Source organism: Bos indicus, chromosome 12, assembly GCF_029378745.1.
Source record: "Bos indicus isolate NIAB-ARS_2022 breed Sahiwal x Tharparkar chromosome 12, NIAB-ARS_B.indTharparkar_mat_pri_1.0, whole genome shotgun sequence".
NCBI lineage: Eukaryota > Metazoa > Chordata > Mammalia > Artiodactyla > Bovidae > Bos > Bos indicus.
In genome coordinates, this window is record NC_091771.1 from 18,849,301 (window position 1) to 18,872,737 (window position 23,437).

Here is a 23,437-nt window from a genome sequence, read left to right on the forward strand (position 1 = left end):
GCATCATATACTCCTACACATATCAAAAGGTCTTTTGACCACAGAGAAATTTCATTTAAAAATTTAAAATTTTTGCACACACACATTCAATAAATATTTATTGCAGTGATATTTTGAGTTAAGTTCAGATAAAGTCACTTCAATTTTTATTACATGGGGATGCCTACATATAAATTCTATCAATCTATAATTTCACTGCTTTTCAGAAGGAAGCAATTGTGTTAGACCACTTGGCCAAAAACACTGAGTCTTTTAGTCATTAGATATTAGTCTATTCATTACTACTGATAGTAAAAGTGTTGCATTTCATAATAATACAAAGCATTATAAAGAAATACTGTACTAAGTAAATGGCAAAAGATTCATATTTCTGTTTCTTTAAATTTCATGTTACAGGCTTAATAGCACACAGTGAAACCATGTACCATATGTAGAAATAATGAGAGCTTTAAAAATAAAAACTTTATATTTTAATAAAATTGATCAGAGCCATCCCCAAATCCAAAATTCCACCAAGCTTCTTTTGAATTATAATCTTTCCTGCTAGTAATTAAATACCAGGCCTCTGAAGAAGATAAGAAATAGATTCCTAAGCTGTGTCACCTGAGTGAAAGGAATTTCTCTATTAATTACTTTTTATTGACACCGGGAATCTAAGCACCTCAAGATAGTTCAAAAAATTTAGAATATGATTAACAATAAGCAGCAGGTAGCAAATACTTTGGAATCAGAAAATAGCCTAGTTTTCAGTCCATTACTTACACAGTACTGTGAGTAAATACACTTACAATAATATAACCTCTCTTGTTTTCTAAAATCATAAAATATCGATGTGCAAAATACTACAGAATATAAACACTGATATAAACATTTTTACATCAAAACAGGACACACTGCTACCACAGATCTAATTTCCCAAAGGAAAACCCACCAGCAGATGGGGGAATTCTCCAGAACCATGTTCTTCGGTTGAAGAAAAGAGCAAGCAATATTTAAGGAGTTCATTCCTTGAATAGAGTGATACAAGACCATCTAAGCAATACCTCTGCCTAGAATCTAGCATTCAAAAAGGACATCTTCAATAATGATTTGAACAATTCGTGCATTCTTGATATGCCTTCTCTGCCTTTTACTAGTGCCTTTCAATGTCTGACCAATGCTTGGTTTTACCACGTTGTAAGTCAAATATTGGTGAGATAGTCAACTGTAAAGGATTTTAGGCAGGAATCGTGGCTCATGCAGTTTGTGTGGGTGGATTAATAATGAACAAGAAAGAGACCTTACGAGTGGGCTGGGGCATCTGTAAATGAGCAGGTAACAATCATTTTGAAAGGGAAGAGCTTTTTTTTTAATGCCTTTCTTTGCTGTGCCAGGTCTTTCTGTGCAGCGTGCGGGGTATTTAGTTGCAGCATGTGGGAACTAGTTCTCTGACCCAGGGATCGAACCCGCACCACCTGCATTGAAAGGCAAAGTCTTAACCACTGGACAGCAAGGGAAGTCCCGAAAAGGGGAGAGTTTAAAGGAGACTTTCTATACCAGATACTGTACAAAGTCAGATGCTCTTTGCGAGTGTCACTGGGAACAGTGCTGAGGTCTTCAGCTGCAGAACCAGGTAAAAAGAGGAAGAGAAGCTGGATGATGGGGAGCAGGTGGTGAAAAATGTGTCTTTCTCACCTTTGCTACCCACCAAATGTGTATTACGGGTTGTACTAATCATACATCTACTGGGTAAAGAGGCTTGGATTTGTAAATGTAAATGCATCCTGGTAGGAAAAAGTCTAACTCATACATGAGCGTGTGTATGATCAGTCACTCAGTCGTGTCCAACTCTTTGCAGCCCCACAGAGTATAGCCCACCAGGGTCCTCTGTCCATGGGATTTCCCAGGCAAGAACTCTGGAGTGGGTTGCCATTTCCTTCTCCAGGGGATCTTTCTGACCCAGGGATCAAATCCAGTCGCTCAGTCATGTCCGACTGTTTGCATCCCCATGGACTGCAGCACGCCAGGCCTCCCTGTCCATCACCAACTCATGCAGCTTGCTCAAACTCATGTCCATTGAGTCGGTGACACCATCCAACCATCTCATCCTCTATCATCCCCTTCTCCTCCTGCCTTCAATCTTTTCCAGCATCAGGGTCTTTTCCAAGGAGTCAGTTCTTCGCATCATGTGGCCAAAGTATTGGAGTTTCAGCTTCAGCATCAGTCCTTCCAGTGAATATTCAGGACTGATTTCCTTTAGGATTGATTGCTTTGATCTCCTTGCAGTCCAAGGGGCTCTCAAGAGTCTTCTCCCACCCCACAGTTCAAAAGCATCAATTCTTTGGCACTCAGCTTTCTTTATAGTCCAACTCTCACATCCATACATGACCACTGGAAAAATCATAGCCTTGACTAGATGGACCTTTGTTGGCAAAGTAATGTTTCTGCTTTTTAAAATGCTGTCTAGGTTAGTCATAGCTTTTCTTCCAAGGAGCAAGCTTCTTTCAATGTAATCTGCAATGATTTTGGAGGCCCCCCCTCCCCCGCAAAATAAAGTCTCTCACTGTTTCCCCATCTATTTGCCATGAAGTGATGGGACTGGATGCCATGATTTTTGTTTTCTGAATGTTGAGTTTCAAGCCAACTTTTTCACTCTCCTCTTTCACTTTCATCAAGAGGCTCTTTAGTTCTTCTTTGCTTTCTGCCGTAAGGGTGGGGTCATCTGTATATTTGAGGTTATTGATATTTCTCCTGGAAATCTTGATTCCAACTTGTGAAATAAGCAGGGTGACAATATACAGCCTTGACATACTCCTTTTCCAACTTGGAACCAGTCTGTTGTTCCATGTCCAGTTCCAACTGTTGCTTCTTGACTTGCATAAAGATTTCTCAGGAGGCAGGTAAGTGGTCTGGTATTCCCATCTCTTTAAGAATTTTCCAGAGTTTGTTGTGATCCACACAGTCAAAGGCTTTGGCATAGTCAATAAAGCAGAAATAGATGTTTTTCTGGAACTCTGTTGCTTTTTCGATGACCCAATGGATGTTGGCAGTTTGATCTCTGGTTCCTCTGCCTTTTCTAACTCCAACTTGAATATCTGGAAGTTCACGGTTCACATACTGTTGAAGCCTGGCTTGGAGAATTTTGAGCATTACTTTGCTAGCTTGTGAGATGAGTGCAATTGTGTGGTACTTGGAACATTCTTTGGCATTGCCCTTCTTTGGAACTGGAATGAAAACTGACCTTTTCCAGTCCTGTGGCCACTGCTGAGCTTTCCAAATTTGCTGGCATATGGAGTGTACCACTTTCACAGCATCATCTTTTAGGAGTTGAAACAGCTCAACTGAAATTTCATCACCTCCATTAGCTTTGTTCGTGCATATCCTGCTGTGGCAGGCAGAGTCTTGGCCACTGAGCCACCTGGGAAGCCCTCTAACTCATACTCTAGTCCCAATTATTTATTTAGAGTACATCAGTGCCTTCCAGAGACTGAACTCTGGGGACAATGATGAAGAATATTTATTAATGAAATTTACTTCAATTTTCTTTAGCAAATATATCCAGTCCTTACCATTTGATGGGTTCTGCTCTAGCCATTTTTACAAATATTAACAAGGGAACAGGACCAGGTGGGGTTGAAAACATCTTGAGAAGAGAATGAGGGCACATGCGTAGGACAGGATGACAGGACAGTGGGAAAGAAAAGCAGGAAAAAGTCCAAGAAGGGAGATATCTGGGTAAAAAAAATGTCAGCTTTATAACTTTGCCTAATATCAATAACCTCAGATATGCAGATGACACCACCCTAATGGCAGAAAGTGAAGAGGAACTAAAAAGCCTCTTGATGAAAGTGAAAGTGGAGAGTGAAAAAGTTGGCTTAAAACTCAACATTCAGAAAACGAAGATCATGGCATACGGTCCCATCACTTTATGGGAAATAGATGGGGAAACAGTGGAAACAGTGTCAGACTTTATTTTTGGGGGCTCCAAAATCACTGCAGATGGTGACTGCAGCCATGAAATTAAAAGACGCTTACTCCTTGGAAGGAAAGTTATGACCAACCTAGATAGCATATTCAAAAGCAGAGACATTACTTTGCCAACAAAGGTTCGTCTAGTCAAGGCTATGATTTTTCCTGTGGTCATGTATGGATGTGAGAGTTGGACTGTGAAGAAGGCTGAGCACCGAAGAATTGATGCTTTTGAACTGTGGTGTTGGAGAAGACTCTTGAGAGTCCCTTGGACTGCAAGGAGATCCAACCAGTCCATTCTGAAGGAGATCAGCCCTGGGATTTCTTTGGAAGGAATGATGCTAAAGCTGAAACTCCAGTACTTTGGCCAGCTCATGCGAAGAGCTGACTCATTGGAAAAGACTGATGCTGGGAGGGATTGGGGGCAAGAGGAGAAGGGGACGACAGAGGACGAGATGGCTGGATGGCATCACTGACTCGATGGACGTGAGTCTGAGTGACCTCCGGGAGTTGGTGATGGACAGGGAGGCCTGGCGTGCTGCGATTCATGGGGTCGCAAAGAGTCGGACACGACTGAGCCACTGATCTGATCTGAAGGCCCTAGAGACTGTCAATCTCAGAAAAATCTGCCGCAAATTCTCATCACTGTGGGAAATGGTGCGAGGATCAACTCTAAGCCCATGACCCCAGCTTTCTTGATCCAAATCTGTTCAAGCATCTTAGTTCACATCAACCTCTCTACTTTGGTCCAGTATCTGACAGATGCCCACTGAAAAGAGGAAGGACTTGGAAGATTCCTGAGCGATTAGCTATACGTTGGCCCTTTAGAGCACTGTCACCTCTGTTTCCTGTTCCAAAGTCCTCTGCCTCTGTAATGCAGTTTTCCTGGCTTGACTCTTTCAGTACACGGCTGTCCCAACAGGATGTACTCTCACCTTTGACTGCTTCTTTTTAAAAAAATACTTTTAATTAGTTTATTTATTTGCTGCATAGGGTCTTAGTTATGTCATGCAAGATCTTTCACTGTGGCACACTGACTCTAGGCATGGAGTGTGGGCTCAGTACTTGCGGTGTGCAGGCTTAGTTGCTCCACGGCATGTGGGATCTTAGTTCCCTGACCAGGGATTGAACCCATGTCCCCTGAACTTCGAGGTGGATTCTTAACCACTGGACCTGCCGGGGAAGCCCCTTCAACTGCTTTTAACAAGCTTTCTGGACATGGGAGAACACAGCATTGATGGCCTTTGCCTGAGGTTCCGTCTCATTACTTCACCTCCAGTACAGAGAGCAGCATACCCATGGTATGTTTTTCCTATGTGGATCACGCCGTATGGGTTTCTCCACAAGGAGAAAGTTAGTAAAGAGTGCTGAATGACTGGCTGGAAATAGTCCACTGATCTCCCCCTCAACGGGTAAAGCTGGAGCAGCGAGGGCGCAGGTACAGGGGAGCACGATCAAGGCCGACACAGTCACAGGGACAGTGAACTGACAAATGTGTGCTACGAGACAGATTTAATTTATTGCTTTAGCTTAAAACTGCATCCAATATTTAGAAACAAGTGTACTGTTCTATAATGTCAGTATGTAAAAATAATATATTTTAGAAATAATATATAGAATATGAATATGTAATAATATATAGATTTATCTGTTGAGCTTAAAACTGTATCCAACATTTAGAAACAAATGCACTGTTCTATAATGTCAACATGTAAAAATAATATATTTTAGAAATAATAAAATAATAATATGTAATAATATAAAATAATATTTAGTAAGTTCAAGCATCATATAAACAGCTTGACAAAAGACATCAAATTATTATCTGCCAAAAACCTTCTTTTGAAGCTCTGAGTAGGATCTCAAGGGCAGAGATGCAGCTGCAGCCAATGCCCACCCCCTCAGGAGCTGCCCCTCCTCATGTGGGCAAAATGGCTGCCTCCAGGCACCTCTCCACTGAGGAAGGGGAGGTCCCTCATGGATGGATGTGGCTCCACTCTGCCGGGTCCCTGTCTGATGAGGGACAGGCATTTCTACAGGCAATTCATTGGAGACAGAATCTCATATCACAAATGATGTTTGGTTACATACAAACACACACTCCTCATCCTCTGCTTACCCTGTACTTAATACTTTTACTGTTACTTTCAAACAGTATTTGAAGCAGGGCACTTAGCTTGTTTTGCTACAAAGTACTGCCCTGGGATTTCTTTGGAAGGAATGATGCTAAAGTTGAAACTCCAGTACTTTGGCCACCTCATGCGAAGAGTTGACTCATTGGAAAAGACTCTGATGCTGGGAGGGATTGGGGGCAGGAGGAGAAGGGGACGACAGAGGATGAGATGGCTGGATGGCATCACCGTCTCGATGGATGTGAGTCTGAGTGAACTCCGGGAGTTAGTGATGGACAGGGAGGCCTGGCGTGCTGCGAGTCACGGGGTCGCAAGGAGTCAGACGTGACTGAGCGACTGAACTGAACTGTCATAACATATGCTTCGCTGGTGGCTCAGATGGTAAAGAATCCACCTGCAATACAGGAGACCTGGGTTCCATCTCTGAATGAAGATCCCATGGAGAAAGAAATGGCAGCCCACTCCAGTATTCTTGCCTGGAGAATTCCATGGACAGAGGAGCCTGGCGGGCTACATGGGGTCACAAAGAGGTGGACACGACTGAGTGACTAATATATGCGGTCATAACATAGAAAATACTTCTCAAGTTACAAAAAAAGAGAATACTTTTTCTGTATTTACTTGCCCACTATTTTTTGGTTTGTTTTTTGGTGGTGCCGAATGGCTTGAGGGATCTTAGCTCCCTGACCAGAGATCAAACACCTCACCCTGCAGTGGAAGCTCAGAGTCCTAACCACTGGACCACCGGGGAAGTTCTACTTGTCCACTACTAAACCAGTCGTTTAGGAACAAGAATGTCAACTTCTGGAGACTCTAACCTAAAGAAATTTGACATTACCTTCAAAGATTGTCTCTTAGTCACATAATTCTCCGACTGAAGCAGTTTCTCATAGTCTTCAAAAATCTAATAAAAAAAAAGAAATATTAAGAATGTAAACCCAGCAGTGATTTCTCTGCATTAAGTCTGTTTGCTTCAGAAGTGAATCCCCAGTCCTTCAGCCCAGCCCAGCAGTTGTGCTGTGTATCTCTGGGCGGATTGCCTTTGTCCATGGGGAGGCTTCCCCGTTTCTCCATCCTCACTTACTCATAGAGATACTGGGGGATGAGGAGGCGGGTGACACCAGAGACATGCTTCCCTCTGTTTTATTTTAGTTCTGCAAATTAGAAATTGAGTAGGAAAATGGAGTAATTGAGTCCTCCCAATAAATCACTTTGACTAAAACATCTATTTTATTTTTAGCTGTTTGGGGTCTCCGTTGCTGTGCATGGGCTTTCTCTAGTTGCAGTGCATGGGCTTTCTCTAGTTGCAGTGCATGGGCTCAGTAGTGTTGGTGCAGGGGCTTGATTGCCCCTCAGATGTGGGATCTTCCCAGACCAGGGACGGAACCCATACTGCCTGCGTGGGCAGGCAGATTCTTAACTCTAGAACTCCAGGGAAGTCCTGAAGAAAGCATCTATTAACTCATCTAATGAGCTGTAGGATAACTCATTTTATGCCATTTTAAAGAAATGCATTTATGCAGTCTTGCTGGTAGCTATTAGTCTTTGGATAATTTGAGAAAAGATTGAAGACACTTAGCAACTCATAAAGAATCAAACTGGCAAACTCACAGCATGAACAGGTAGAGGAACAGGGCCACTCTGCCACATGATGGCCATGTGAATCCCAACTGGCCTCTCGGGAGCACTTCCACTCTCCCCAGAAGCTGGGGGACGCTGGTGACGGGGGCCCGTTTCCTAGTGTGATTGGTCATCAAACACAATCTAGGCCCTTTGGTTGAACACAGAGTTCCGGCAGCTGGGAAAGTCCAGTGTCAGCCTCTGGTCACGCACAGGCACACTCAGAGGCCACTTGGGTGGGAGGGCAAGCCTGGCAGAGAACTGAAGGCAAGAGAGTTTAGGGGCTGGGGAGGGTAGCAAAGGGTCCTTGGAAGACCAAATGCCAGGTATGAGTGATGAGGACAAGCTGTGCACACTGATGAGAATGCCCAAGAGGAATTCAGAAACTGAGAAAACAAAATCATGGAGCTCACGTTAAAGTCACAGTAATTTTTTTTTCTTTTACTTGAAGGATTTATTATTTATTCTGATTGTCATGGAACACAAGGACTTTGTGGGTCACTAAATGTATCAGACAAACATCGTGGTAAATGTTACTTGTAACCATAAAATGTAAATACATGCATATAAGGTATTATCGACTCCCTTGGCCCCACTCTAGTACTCTTGTCTGGAAAATCCCATGGACGGAGGAGCCTGGTAGGCTGCGACCCATGGGGTCGCTAGGAGTTGGATGCGACTGAGTGACTTCACTTTCACTTTTCACTTTCATGCATTGGAGAAGGAAATGGCAACCCACTCCCGTGTTCTTGCCTGGAGGATTCCAGGGACGGGGGAGCCTGGTGGGCTGCCATCTATGGGGTCGTACAGAGTCGGACACGACTGAAGCGACTTAGCAGTAGTAGGCTACCAGTTTCATTATTTTAGGTCATATATCATGTTCTCCAGCTTCAGGTTTACTACTAAAGAAATAAGAAACTCAACAAGTAGGAAATGTTTAAGGAGCATGAGTTCTTGAAGCCAATGCTCAGGTCGGTGCAATAGGCTCAGTATCTGTGAGACTACTAAATTACACAAGAGGTGACTATGAAGACAAATTTAGGTAAACAAGGGTCAAAGAGAATGAGCTTACGGTCTCTCAAATTGTTGCTTGTTATCCTTGAGTGCAAATTGCACAGCACATTATTCCACTCATTCTATACAAAAAATGAATAGTTGATACACAGGTTTTGTCATAAGCTATCTTTGTCCTCTTATTTTCATTTATTATAAATATTACATCTAATGAATTTGAGAAAACTATGCACTATCTCCATAGTGAAGGACAGGGAAACCTGGTGTGCTGCACTCTATGGGGTCACAAAGAGTTGGACATTACTTAGTGACTGAACAACAATGAGTCTTTAACACTCCATCCAGCATCTACAGTTACTGAACAAACTATAATAGCTTGTTCCCTAAATTCTGAACAAACTATAATAGTTTGTTCCCTAATACTTAACAAACTATAATAGTTTGTTCCCTAAATTCAAAAATATATGAGTCTCTTCTGGTCTTGAAGCTTTTGGATACATCTGGCAGTAATCTTTTTCTCCCTTCATATTTTATACTTTGATCAAAGATCTCTAATTGATTCCATGGATTTTCTCTTGATAATTTTAGGGTATGAAAATCACTTTTGATTTCATGATTACATTGATAATTCTTAATCTCAAAGGAAGAGCAGCAAACAATTTATGAAGAAGAAAGCCATAGTTTAATTTCTATGATTTGGATATGTGAAAACACAGGATATGGGTAGGGTATTCCATAACTTCCCAGAGTTATCTGTTTCCTTTTATCTTTTTGTGTGGCTAACTACAAAATTTTAAATTACACAGTGGCTTGCATTATGTTTCAACTGGACAGTACTGGTCTAGAGCAGCTAAACTAACACTGCAACAAATCATGTAAAGTTTTGTCTCTAAGCCTGTGCTATGTTTTACTTTAATTCATGGCAAATAGATGGGGAAACAGTGGAAACAGTGGCTGACTTTATTTTTCTCGGCTCCACAATCACAGCAGATGGTGACTACAGCCATGAAATTAAAAGATGCTTACTCCTTGGAAGGAAGTTATGACCAACCTAGGCAGCATATTCAAAAGCAGAGACGTTACTTTGCCAACAAGGTCCATCTAGTCAAGGCTATGGTTTTTCCAGTGGTCATGTATGGATGTGAGAGTTGGACTATAAAGAGAGCTGAGCACCGAAGAAATGATGCTTTTGAACTGTGGTGTTGGAGAAGACTCTTGAGAGTCCCTTGAACTGCAAGGAGATCCAACCAGTCCCATCCCAAAGGAGATCAGTCTGGGGTGTTCACTGGAAGGACTGATGTTGAAGCTGAAACTCCAATACTTTGGCCACCTGATGCGAAGAGCTGACTCAGTGGAAAAGACCCCGATGCTGGGAAAGATTGAGGGCAGGAGGAGAAGGGGACGACAGAGGATGAGATGGCTGGATGACATCACTGACTCGATGGACATGGGTTTGGGTAGACTCCAGCAGTTGGGGATGGACAGGGAGGCCTGGAGTGCTGCAGTTCATGGGGTCGCAAAGAGTCGGACACGACTGAGAGACTGAACTGAACTGAACTGAATGCTGTTTCTATTGCTGATACACTTAGCAAAAGCATAGCAGCTCTTGGTTGGGTCTGTTTATTTAATGTTCATTTAACACCACCAAATATATGGTACTGAGTTAGGTATTAGGGATGTAAGTAATCATGATAAAAATTAATCCATGGTGCTATCCCCAAAACCTTAAGTCTTGTCAAATTCCTACAACAACCCTGTGAAGTAGCTATTATTAATATCCTCATTTTTTAGTAGGCACAGTAACTTGTTCAGAATCATAATTAGTAAGAGATTCAGCAGGATTCTGAAGCAAAGCAACTAGACATAAATCTGTACTGCATTCTGAACCCCTGTGTTTGACAGATAAGGTTCCTGCCTCCCAGGGAGCTTATGAACCAGACAAAAAGATATAAAGACACACCATAATAATATTATACAATGTGGAAAACGTGTGAGAAAGAAGAAGAATGGGAGGGAGAGAGAGTGTGTGTGTGTGTTTGGGGGTGAGGGGGTTAGGGTGTATGTTAGGGAAAGCTTCCTAGAAGAGTCACATAATGAAACCAAGCAGGACCCTGAGGGCAATCCCAGGGATGTACCCTCCCGAGTACATCTTGTTTCTAGGAAAGGTTTACCCTCCAAGGCCCAGGTTCCAAAGAGCAAATTTAATCAGAGAAGTGAGAAAATGCAGAAACAAAGGACAACAGTCAAGCAAGACAAAACAGTAATAGTTTAGCCAAAAATAAAGTCAGGGATCTTTAGTTCCTCCATAAAATCTATAGATAATATCCTGAGTCATATCCTTGAGTTGTTTAAGAGAGACTGAAATCCCCACCAGGTGGAAGAAGTTAACTGTATACTGACCACAAGTACAGAGACCTCATACTGGTTGAAACAAAGGGGTTGATGAGGTTAACCCCTGATATTCCACCTTGTCACCTTACTACCAACCAGTCAGAAGACGGTCCACTCACAACCCTCACCCTTTCTTGGAAAACTATTCAGGATTTGAGTCTTTTGAGCATTTATTGCCTTGCAGTAAATGCTGGACTTTCCTTCACCACAAACCGGTGTCAGCAGACTGGCTTTGCTGAATGCCGGGTAAGTTTGGTTCAGTAACAATGATGGCTGATTATCAAAAGGATGAGATGGATTCACCCTTAGAGAAGGAAGCTGGAAGACAGATGTATATTTTGGTATTTCTACTAGTCAGGGAAACTAGTTATCAACCATGTAAAAGGATTCATTTTATTAACAGTGGGGTACCCTATATGGCTTAGATGGTAAAGCATCTGGTGCAATGCAGGAGACCTGGGTTTGATCCCTGGGTCAGGAAGATTCCCCTGGGGAAGTGAATGGCAACCCACTCCAGTATTCTGGGTCTTCCCTGGTGGCATGAGTGGTAAAGAACCCGCCTGCCAATGCAGGAGATGTACGAGACATGGGTTCGATCCCTGAGTGGGAAGATCCCCTGGAGAAGGGCATGGCAACCCACTCCAGTATTCCTGCCTGGAGAATCCCATGGAGAGAGGAGCCTGGTGGGCTACAGTCCATGGGGTCGCAAAGAGTCGGACACGACTGAAGGGACTTAGCACATGCATATACACTGCCTCTTAAGGGCAACGAGGATGCTCTTAAGTCAAGGTCAAAGTGAGCTGGTGCTGGTTGTTTTCTGGAGCTCCAGAGCACAACAGGAAGAGATAAGAAAAACAAGGACGCCCTGATCTCCTGCTATCCTCTATTTTTAATAGTTTCTTAATGATCTGACTTCTGGGTAATAAATCAAGTGGGTGGATGGTTGGTTTCAACTTCTCTCATAAATAGAAGTAAGTGCTAAGAGATCTAAGGAGGAGAGAGAGAAAGGAAGAATGAGATAGAGACTTAAAAATGACTTCTACTTACAGTGTCATAATTTTGTTCTAAGAAGTCTGCTACCAACACTTTATGTCTGGTTAGTAAATCCTAGAAAAAGAGCAGTCAATGAAACAAAATTATTATAGGTAATAAATTTTACAAATCTATTCTTTTCTTCTAAGATTTTCTAAGTCAATTAATTTGAAGCACAACAATTTCAGAATAGTTTCATTTACATCCCAGAATTATTTCCATTTCTTAGTTTAAGGTGTGAAATACAATTTGTTTCATGGTAAAAACAACAGAGTGCTTTAAATTCGTATCATTGTTAGATTACAGAAATAATTTAACTAGCGAAACAAACGCCACCAAAGAGACAAGCTTACATTATATTTCTTCAAGCCCATAATTATACATTGTAAATATGATACAATAAATATTCAAATAAAGCTTATGATGATCTTTTAAAATGTCATTAATAACTATTAAAAGCAAAAAACTCTGAATGGACTAAAACCGTATCTCACAAGGTAACAGATTTTCAATGATTGACCTTTAGTTTTCTTCTTAATCACTTTTGAAATGGAGGTGCCTAGGATTCTCAGAAGCACAAGAACAACATTTAAAAAACTATATTTATTTTACATATTTATTTGGCTGTACTGGGTCTTAGTTGTGGCACGTGGGATCTCTAGTTGCAGCATTCAAACCCTTAGTTATGGCATGTGGGATCTATTTCCCTGACCAGGGATGGAATCTGGGCCCCTGCATCGGAAGCATGGAGTCTCAGCCACTGGACCGCCAGGGAAGTCCCACAAGAGTGACATTTATCTCAGCACTGTCCTAGTCCTGCTGTTGGGTTAGTGGGCTGTGAAGTGTTGTGCAGTTACTAAGCAGCACAACGCACCCTTTCAAAGTTGAGGACAAGCAGCCTGATCTAATTATAGACATAACTCCCAGGAAACTGAACAAAAGCATAAAGGAACGTTTGATTGGAAATTCACACCTAAATTATAACCTTAAGTCACCTTGATGTCAAAAGAAAACAAGCCCCAGATAATCCTCTTAATGTGCTTAAAGGTTAAATGCCTTGCCTAGGTACTATGCAGAATTTAATTAAAAACAACACGAATTTTCAAGTTTTCCAAAATAAATTCTTATGCTTTAATACATATTTAATTAAAACTTCTAATTTAATTAACAGTATATACAAGATACACAACATAACCTCACAGAGAAAAGGAAGGCAGCCACAACGGTAAAACTCACTTCTTTTTAAAACAATTTTTTAAATTGGAGGATAATGGCTTTACAATATTGTGCTGGTTTCTGCCATACATCAACATGAATCAGTCACAAGTATACATATGTCCCCTCTCTCCTGAACCTCCCTTCCATTTTCCCATCCCATCCCACCCCTCCAGGTTGCCACTGAGTCCTGGGTTGTGAAACTCACTTATTTTTATTTCAATAAAAGGTTAAATATTTAAAGTACTTTGCACTACAGTTTTCTTTTTTCTTTTTTAAAATTTTTATTGGCATATAATTGATTTACAATGCTGTGTCAGGTTCTGCTGTACAGCAGAGTGAATCAGTTATATATGTACACATATATCCACTCTCTGATTCTTTTCCCACATAGGTCACTAGAGTACTGAGTAGAGTTCCCTGTGATATACGGTAGGTCCTCATCAGCACTATAATTTTCAAGCCCCAAAATAATGAAACTGTCTATTAACTTCATTTCCTATTACTTATCATCACAACTTGTTTGACCACTGGACCTATCAATGGAGACGTGTACTTGTTTCCCCAGGAGAATGTAACAGTACAGTTCTGGAACTGGGATTTTAAAATGGGAAAACCCTCTAAGGAATTCATCCCAGTCAAAATTCAAACTAGTTGCTACATCAGGGACCCCCTAGTTCCACAGCATACTTTTGGAGTCCTTAGTCTTTTTCTAAGTGAATATTTGGAATGCCCAGTTTTCACATCTCCAATCACCTGAGCATTACTAGTGGCTTTCTGAGCTGCCTCAGGTTAGAAAGGTCTCTGCATGGGCTGCAGCAGGCACTCTGGATGGCTGCACCCATGGAGCTCTGCACCTACGATGCCATCTGCACCTACGATGCCATCTGCACCTATGATGCCAGTAGCCTTGAGTACGAGGCTCACAATCTGCCGTGGCCTCGGGCCCTACGCCTGCAATGACGGTGACACTGGAAAGAGTACCAGGCAGATAAGTGCTGCCTGCGAAGGTTTTCCATTCACCCTCCATTAGTGTTACACCAAAGAAAGAGATTAAATAAGGAGGGGTTCTGTGAGCAGCGGCTCCTTCAAATCTAAGGGAAAAAATAACTTTAAACTCCAACAATAGAATATATAATAGGGTAGGGAAAAATTCCTCCAGCACATATATGTGTGGATAGAGACAATAAGTGAGTGTGTACACATTATATATACATAGATATACCCTCTATGTATATTTATACACATAATAATGCATGCACAAAACTGGAGGGACTGTATCATATCCAGGGCATCTTCCCACCCTAGGGATTGAACCCGGGTCTCCTGCGTAGCAGGCAGATTCTTTACCATCTGAGCCACCAAGGAAGCCCCATATATACATATGCGCACTAAGTCACTGGTTGTGGCCAACTCCGTGTGACCCCATGGACTGTATGCAGGCTGCCTGGCTCCTCTGTCCATGGGATTCTCCAGGCAAGAATACTGGAGTGGGTTGCCATGCCCTCCTCCAGGGGATCTTCCCAACCCAGGGATCAGACCTGTGTCTCTTACACATCCTGCACTGGCAGGTGGGTACTTTACCACTAGCACCACCTGGGAAGCCCCCATATATATATATAGGGTGGGCCACAACGTCCACTTGGATTTTTCTATAATATCTTATATATGTGTGTCTGTGTGTATATATATACACACACACACATGTATATATACACAATAGACAAATACAGTTGTTGCATTATTAAAGATCAAAGAACTGAGTGGGGAAAAAAATAGCTAGGATCCCCCCAAAAAAGGAAAAAGCCAGGAAATTGCCAAGAAAACTAAAATTCAAATTTTAAAAAATTAAAAAAAATTTTAAAAGTATTCAGAATAGTGTATTCTTTCATCCCACCTCCTAAGAATTCTGTTTGGCAGGACTAGCTTCTGCACGGTCTAAGTCTTATGCTAAAAATTATCGATGTTGGTATTTTAGTGAATTCTGCACAGCCTGGAAGAACTCGGGGTGAAATGACAGAGACACACATTCCATGGCAGGGACCCAAGATCACAGCAGCTCGCAGCAGCTGCATTTACTGTGTGCTGGGGAGTGTGCTTCGCACTTTACATAGGTTATTTCTAATCTGCACAACTCTGCAAAAAGGCGATTATGTTCCTCATCTCACAGATGAAGAAAATGAGGCCCAAGGGTTGGTTAACTAACTTGCTCAAAGATGTACAGCAAATCAGGTGCAGACAGAGATGGAATTCAAACCACTTTTTACCATGTCAATTCTTAGAGGGGGAGCATGGAAGAGACTGTGTTTGTAAGGAATCTTTTTGGGGAATGGAAAATTTGCAGACAAGGCCATGAGGAAATATAATCCAGTAATGGTAAAATGTCAATAATTAAACTGAAGAACAGTCATCCTACAGGTCAAAAAAAGAGGCTAAGCCTAAGAAGTTAAAAACAAAAGCCCAAACCAGCCAACCAATCAAGTAAACAAATCCCTTTGAAAGCAGTTACTTAAAAAAAAAAAGTGGGACTTCCCTAGTGGCCTAGTGGATAAGAATCTGCCTGCCAATGCAGGGGACATGGGTTCGACCCCTGGTCCAGGAAGATCCCACATGCCTCAGAGTAACTAAGCCCATGTGCCACAACTACTGAGCCCCTGCTCTAGAAACTGTGCTCCTCAACAAGAGAAGCCACTCCAATGAGAAGCCCTCACGCTGCAAGGAAGAATAGTCCCCGCTAGCTGCAACTACAGAAAGCCTGCACACACAGCAATGAAGACACAGTGCAGACAAAAATAAATTAATTAATTGATTTTTAAAAAGGGACTTGTGTTCATTACATTATACTGAACACAGCATTTTGGTAAAATGTAGAAAATTAGCATTTTCAATATCAGTAGCATACTAGGAGTTTTTTTTTTTTAAGGTTATTTAGATTATCAGGGACTTAAGTTCAACAAAAAATACGCTCAAGTACAAACTGTCATAATTTATCTTTGTGTTTCAATATTGTGCTGAAAGTTAAATTGGGTTGATCATATGATGTCAAGACATTATTATCACATTTGTTTATTCTATTAAATGTTGAAAAATCTTTTGGGAAATTTTCAGAAATAAATGCTGAATTGAATTTGCTTTTCTCCCCTTCATTAGAGCTGCTGTAGGTGTACAGCTATTTGTGAAGTCTTATCGATGGTTTTTCAAAAAAGGAACTAACTTGTTTCCATGATGGTGAAGGGTCATCAGATAGAAAAGGGGAAAAAAAAAAAAAGGCACTACAGGATTTACTATAGAGAACACCTTCTTAATTATTTCAGCACAAATATTTGCTAGAAAGAAATGGAACGGTCCTTTGTGTTAAATGTCCTTCTTCATATTTGTCGCACCAAGGCCCCTCTTACCACGTGTTCTAGGATAGACTCTTGAGGGCTTCATCTGTAGCCACTGCACAACTGTTGTTTGGCCAGGTGAGACTTTTTATGTGCCCAGGTGCCTCATGTCATGTGGGATCTTCCCCAAACAGGGGTTGAACCAGAGTCCCCAGCATTGCAAGGTGGGTTGTTACTCACTAGACCACCAGGGAAGCCCCATGACAAGCATGTTGAGTTGCTCTTTCCACCATGTGACAGACGGGTCTAGTAGATTGTATTCTGTTTACTGAATTCTCTTACGATCCATATCATACACGGTTGGCTATGCTCAGGTCTAAGAAACACAATTTTCTGGTTTTTAAAATTAAACTGCCTCTTAGAGCCAAGTGACTTAGGTACTGAAACTAAATAACCCTGCTGATTCTGGCAGGGGTTGGCGGGGAGGTGGACAGGGAATTACCTTAAAAGTAGCAAAGGCATCTGAAGCGATATCAAATGTTGACAGTTCGACATACTTAAAGAAATCTTGGAATTGATTAGAAAAGAGGATGATTTTGGCAAGTGGTTCATGTCGAATACATTCTCTCAGCATAATACCACAACGTAAGGCGATCTGTGGGACTTCATAGCTAAAGCACAAACAAGAGAGAGAGAGAACTATGTATTAAAAGAACCATTTCAATACTGCTGTTAATGGAAGCATAGGTACCATCTGTCACAGTCCATTCAAAAACCACTCACTGAATACCCACTATATATCTACACTGTGCCTGGCACTATTTCAGATGCTGGGGATACCTTAAAAGTAGCAAAGGCATCTGAAGCGATATCAAATGTTCACAGTTCGACATACTTAAAGAAATCTTGGAATCGATTAGAAAAGATACAACAGTATCTTTTGTTGGGGATACAACAGTCAGCAGACAAGGTCACTGCCTTCCTAGCATTCACAATTTAGTGAAAATGCGTCTGGTGGGAGAGGAAGCAGACTATAAACAATGACCAGATAATTTCATATACTTCAGGGCTATGAAACTGAAGAAAATAAAATAGGTACGCTAGACAGTGTGACCCCTTAATTTGTTTTACTTTAGACTAAGTGGTCCTGGAAGGAGAAGAGCATTCCAGGAGAAGGAACTGAAAGTGCAAGGGTCCAAGGAAAGAACCAGCAGCTTTGTAAGCCAAGGTCAGTGTGGGAGGAAGCCTTTGCAGAGTTTAACGTACGCAATTAACACAGCTGATCAGATACTTTAAAAATGATCATTCTGGCTCCCTGTGGAGAATTCTGTAAAACAGGAAAGAATGGGCTGCAGAGCTAAAGGACAATCAGGGAGACTAGCTACTGAGGAGGAACAGCAGCCCAGCTAGAGACGATGGGGGCTTGGGTTGGGCACTGGTAGTAGAATAGAGGACTGTGGGTAGGTCATGGATATTGTTCAGAGGAAGAGTCAACAGAGCTTGTAGATATTGGGGTAGGTTGAGGAATAAATTTGGGCTGAGGGAAATTGAGGATTCAAGAATAACAAAAGAATATTTACATGAACTTCAGATTTGAGAATAAAACCTCTTTCCCACAATTTAGGCAACAGGCTACTTGGCAACTTCAAATTTATAATTATAGTAGGGAAAACAGCAAAGAAAGGTCTCTGAGAGAAGTCATTAAACCAGGGCGGTGTTTATTCATTTTGTCCCATTTTTATGTGGAATAATATTCACAAATATCATCTGAATATTCCCTGAAAAACTCATGTTAACATTAAATGCTAATATATTCAGATAGGTACAATTCTTTGTAGAATATTAAAAAATGCCAAATTATAGTATTAGCAATTTCTCTTATCAGAAGAATTTGAAAATCAGCCTATTGGCATGCATGGAAGAGTTATAAGGTGGGTTTTATTAAAGATGTACCCCTTCATAAAGAGGGGTACATTTTCTGAAATGTGAAGGAGAAGAACAGTCATTTACTAATAGAGCACTGAAGAAGTGATTAAAAAAAAAAAAAAGACTGTTGACCTAAAGAAAAAAACGTAAGGGGCACAAAATTAAAATCCTAAAATGACTTATTAGTAAGATATTTATGGACATTCATAATTTTGCTTTAAACTTAACCTTTCAATTTCATCTCCCATCACCTCCCTTAATTCTCTGGGGTATGGCCTTCTCTCAACCTAGAATGCCCTGCTCCATTAAGTTTTCACCTCTAAGATTCTCTCTCATTTTTCAAAACTTAGTTCAAATGCCACCTCCTCCTTGAAGTGTTTCCAATCACCTACCATTCAGAGTCACCCTCCCCGCCTTCAGACTCCTAAATAGCTTGTCTGTAATTCCACTTTAACACGTTTCTCATTCTTTAGTATGGCCCATTGCAATAAATGGTTATGTTTGTTTTCTTTACCTCATCACAAACAGCTCAATTGCTAAGGATACGCTTTACTCATTGTGTTACTTTCTCTCCTCCTCTGTGCAAATCTCCATGGGGTATCTGTGTCTTACTGGTACCTGCCTCTGTCCTTACCCTAGTCTCCAGAGAGTGCTTAGCATAATGTCTTTCTCAAAGGTGTATAAAGAACTTAGTAAACTTCAAACTCTGATTAAACTTCTTAATACTAGGTCTCTAATGAGACACAAACTTTGGCTTACAGAAAAAACTGTATGATCTCTAGCCATTCTCATTTCTTAACTAATCAAATGGAAACTATAGAAAAAAAGTTTCTACTCGCAACTTTCATGTATAATTAGTTCCTTTTTTTCCCCTGTTTCATTAGGTGAAGTTTATTGGAACCATCTGTGATGCAGAGACTATTTATTCTTGAGAACCAAGAGAGTATTTTTCAAAATGCTACTCTGGGTCAGAACAGTGGTCATTCCATCCTAGTGGTTTGCGCCCAAGAGTGGAACGGTCATTCCTCTGAGCTGACAACTTCTTACAGTTAGGAATATACTGGGATATATAAAGAAATTTCCAATTCTCCTCAGTACCCTTTAAGGAACTTGTAGTTCACATGTTTCAACCTGACTATCCTCCAGGATACTGACTTTTGATAGTTTATTGATTGCTCTATAAAGAAGTGCTCCATAAGTTAAGTACCTTAAGTTTCAAATCCCAAGAACATTAATATCCTTAGATTTGGTTAAAGAATCAATATTTACCTCATCTATTTTATTCTACTTGTGGATAAGGGTCTCAAGGACAAGGACCATGACAAATCACTATGTTCTCCACAACAACTAACTAGTGGCATGTTGCTGATAGAAGTTATTGCAATGAATGTAAACCATTATTTTATAGAACTGAACCATATCCTCCTTCTGATTTGCTGTTTAGATCATATGCACACACGCATGCTCAGTAGCTCAGACATATCCAATTCTTTGCAACCCCATGGACCATAGCCCACCAGGCTCCTCTCTCCATGGAATTTTCCAGGCAAGAATACTGGAATGGGTTGCCATTTCCTACTCCAGGGGATCTTCCTGACCCAGGGATTGAACTCAAGTCTCCTGCATCTCCTGCATTGGCAGGCAGGTTCTTTACCACTGAGCTATCTGGGAAACCACAAGGGAAGTCTGGACCGTACAGTTAACTGTGTCAGTGTGGAGAAGGCACACTATTTTATATGCATGCTTATTCAAATAATAGCACAGAAGATCTGTTTCAAATTTAATAAAAGCCAAAGTGTAAGAACACTTATCTGGTGGTGAGCAAAATTAATATTACACATAAAATGATTTGAACAAAGATCTTGTGCAAGAATATCTCAGTTTAAGAATGCAGATTATATTGTGTAAGGAGAAAAATGACTTTTCTTGCTCCTGATAGAAGAAACAAGGGCAGCCAGCGCTAGGAAAAGCATCAAAAGCAAAAGTGGCCTTTTCCAGATGACCCCTGTCCGTTTGATATCGCTCCCACTAGTTTGTGAACATTTCCTTGCTCTCTGGCCATCCTGTACATTTCCTAACATAGACCTGGCATTAGCCGTTTCTACAAAGGACTCTTAGTTTTCTGAATGTTGAGCTTTAAGCCAACTTTTTCACACTCCTCTTTCATTTTCATCAAGAGGCTTTTTAGTTTCTCTTCACTTTCTGCCATAAGGGTGGTGTCATCTGCATATCTGAGGTTATTGATATTTCTCCCGGGAAATAGATGGGGAAAAAGTGGAAAACAGTGTCAGACTTTATTTTGGGGGGCTCCAAAATCACTGCAGATGGTGATTGCAGCCAGGAAATTAAAAGACACTTACTCCTTGGAAGGAAAGTTATGACCAACCTAGATAGCATATTGAAAAGCAGAGATATTACTTTGCCAACAAAGGTCCGTCTAGTCAAAGCTATGGTTTTTCCTGTGGTCATGTATGGATATGAGAGTTGGACTGTGAAGAAAGCTGAGTGCAAAAGAATTGATGCTTTTGAACTGTGGTGTTGGAGAAGACTCTTGAGAGTCCCTTGGACTGCAAGGAGATCCAACCAGTCCATCCTAAAGGAGACCAGTCCTGGGTGTTCATTGGAAGGACTGATGCTGAGGCTGAAACTCCAGTACTTTGGCCACCTCATGCGAAGAGCTGACTCATTGGAAAAGACTCTGATGCTGGGAGGGATTGGGGGCAGGAGGAGAAGGGGACGACAGAGGATGAAATGATTGGATGGCATCACCGACTCAATGGACATGGGTTTGGGTGAACTCCGGGAGTTGGTGATGGACAGGGAGGCCTGGCGTGCTGCGATTCATGGGGTCGCAAAGAGTCGGACACGACTGAGAGACTGAACTGAACTGAACAAAGGACTCTGGCTCCTTTTAGTTAGAAATGGTTCTTAGAAACTACAATCTGAATGCTAGGGATACTCATTAACATTGGGTTGTTACTGCTTCTAGGCCTTTTCAGTGGACAGTGTTAGCTTGTTATTTTTAAAGTTAACAAATGTTTCTAGATTAGAAGCAAAACTTCTTGATTATATTGAGGAGGCCAAGTGTTTGCTGAAAGATACTTTATAAAACTTTTCCTAGTGTTTTTTATACATCTTATATATACTTAAAAATTGATGCTTGATTAAAAGTACAATTATATAAGATGTATGAAAACATACTAAGTCCACTAGTTCATAATGATACTACAAAAAAAAAAAAAAAATAAGGGAGGGGTGTTGGGAAGATAGAGGAAAAAAAACACAGCAAAATATCAATGGTTATGAAGGTTGGAACATGGGATTTCTTTCTTCTGTCTTTTGTATATGGTTGAAAAAAGTTTTGCAATAAAATTTTTAAAAATAAGATTATTAGGAGAAATTTATTATTTTAATATTGGACTTGAAACATCTTCCACTGGCAGTGGTTCCTTATGGATCACTGAGAGCTGTTTAGCAACCTCATTCTCAAATTCTCTCAGTATCCTGGAATGTCATTTGCATGGGGCAGGAGAAAAGTCTGTCTAAAGTGAGAAAGTCCTTTTAAATAATCTTTTCATAAACTTTGGGCTCCAAATCCTTTTACCAAGTTTTGTATCCCATATCCAAATGATTCTCCTTGATAGACAAGAATCAACTTCTTTCTGTCTTACATTCTTTACGGTTCAACTTAGGTCCAATATAGCATGTTACTACCATATCCCTAAATAACATCATTATTTGATATATGAGTGCACCAGTAAAGTTATGTTCTAAGTTTTTGAGCAACTTTGCAAGACATAATTCAGTAAAAATGCTGACCTTTATACCAAATGGCTAGCTAAACTGCAGGCATTTCAAGCTAACCTAGAAAATGGTGATGGGGAAAGTTGATTCAGGTGCAGTGATTCCATTTGAGGCTTCCTTTTGTCTACTCTGTCCTCAGGGTCTTCTATAATTCCCTCTTCCTTCCTATCTGAAGGGCTTCAAGTCTTTTTAAGGATGTATTAATGGTTAAGATGGAATTTAGAATCAGGCCTGACTGAAAAATTGACTGTCACTCAGTTGTATATATAACCTTGAGCAATAGCCTTACTCTAAGTTTAAATTTCCTCATCTGTAAAATGGTGAGGATAATACCTAGTCCTCAGAGTATTGATAGAAGGATTAAATGAAACAGCATAAGTAAAGACACTGAATGTAGTACCTGGCACATAGCAAACATTCAATAAGTGGTGTCTATAAAGCAGGACGTGAAGGAATGAGCTTAAACTTTGGGTTACAAAATAAAGGAAGAATCATTATAATAGAGACAGTTGCCATCATCTGACTGCTATTCAGTGACAGCAACTACAGAAAGGAGATCCTCCAGGCAAATAATTCCCACTCCGAGAATGCAGTTCGTGGAGCTGCATGTCTCCTTTCACATAATGACCTCACTGCGGAAGATACCGTTTTAAACCATCCACACCACTTCTCTTCCACATCAGCTGATGTGCTCTCCAACATATCTTAGGAGGACAACATATTTCAGCATTGTCAGGGGATCACTTATTTACAAGCTAACTCCATTTTATTTTTTCAAAGGAGATGAACTTAAAATAATTTATTTATTTTTGGCTGCACTGGGTCTTCCTTGCTGTGCCTGGGTGTTCTCTAGCTGCGCCAAGCACGGGCTACTCTCTGCAGCGCTCAGGCTTCACGTTGCGGTGGCTTCTGCTGTGGAGCACAGGCTCTAGGGCGTGCGGGCTCAGCAGCTGTGCCGCATGGACTTAGTCGCTCCATGGCATGTGGAATCTTTCTGGGCCAGGGATCGAACACGGAGGGATCCCTGCA

The 23,437-nt window shown here is 41.0% G+C and overlaps 1 protein-coding gene across 4 annotated transcripts in view; it reads right to left on the bottom strand.

Annotated features, from left to right (window-relative positions):
* Positions 1-23,437, bottom strand: part of CAB39L (calcium binding protein 39 like) — a 93,176-nt gene that overhangs the window by 15,248 nt on the left and 54,491 nt on the right. For 3 of the 4 annotated variants that reach the window (XM_019971307.2, XM_019971305.2, XM_019971306.2), the window contains 3 exons: positions 17,181-17,349; positions 12,153-12,212; positions 6,919-6,984 (listed from right to left, as the gene is read on the bottom strand). In XM_019971307.2, coding sequence (XP_019826866.1) covers positions 6,919-6,984; positions 12,153-12,212; positions 17,181-17,349 — 295 coding nt within the window. The remainder of the gene's footprint in view (positions 1-6,918; positions 6,985-12,152; positions 12,213-17,180; positions 17,350-23,437) is intronic. The other variant, XM_070800115.1, reaches the window with a different exon arrangement.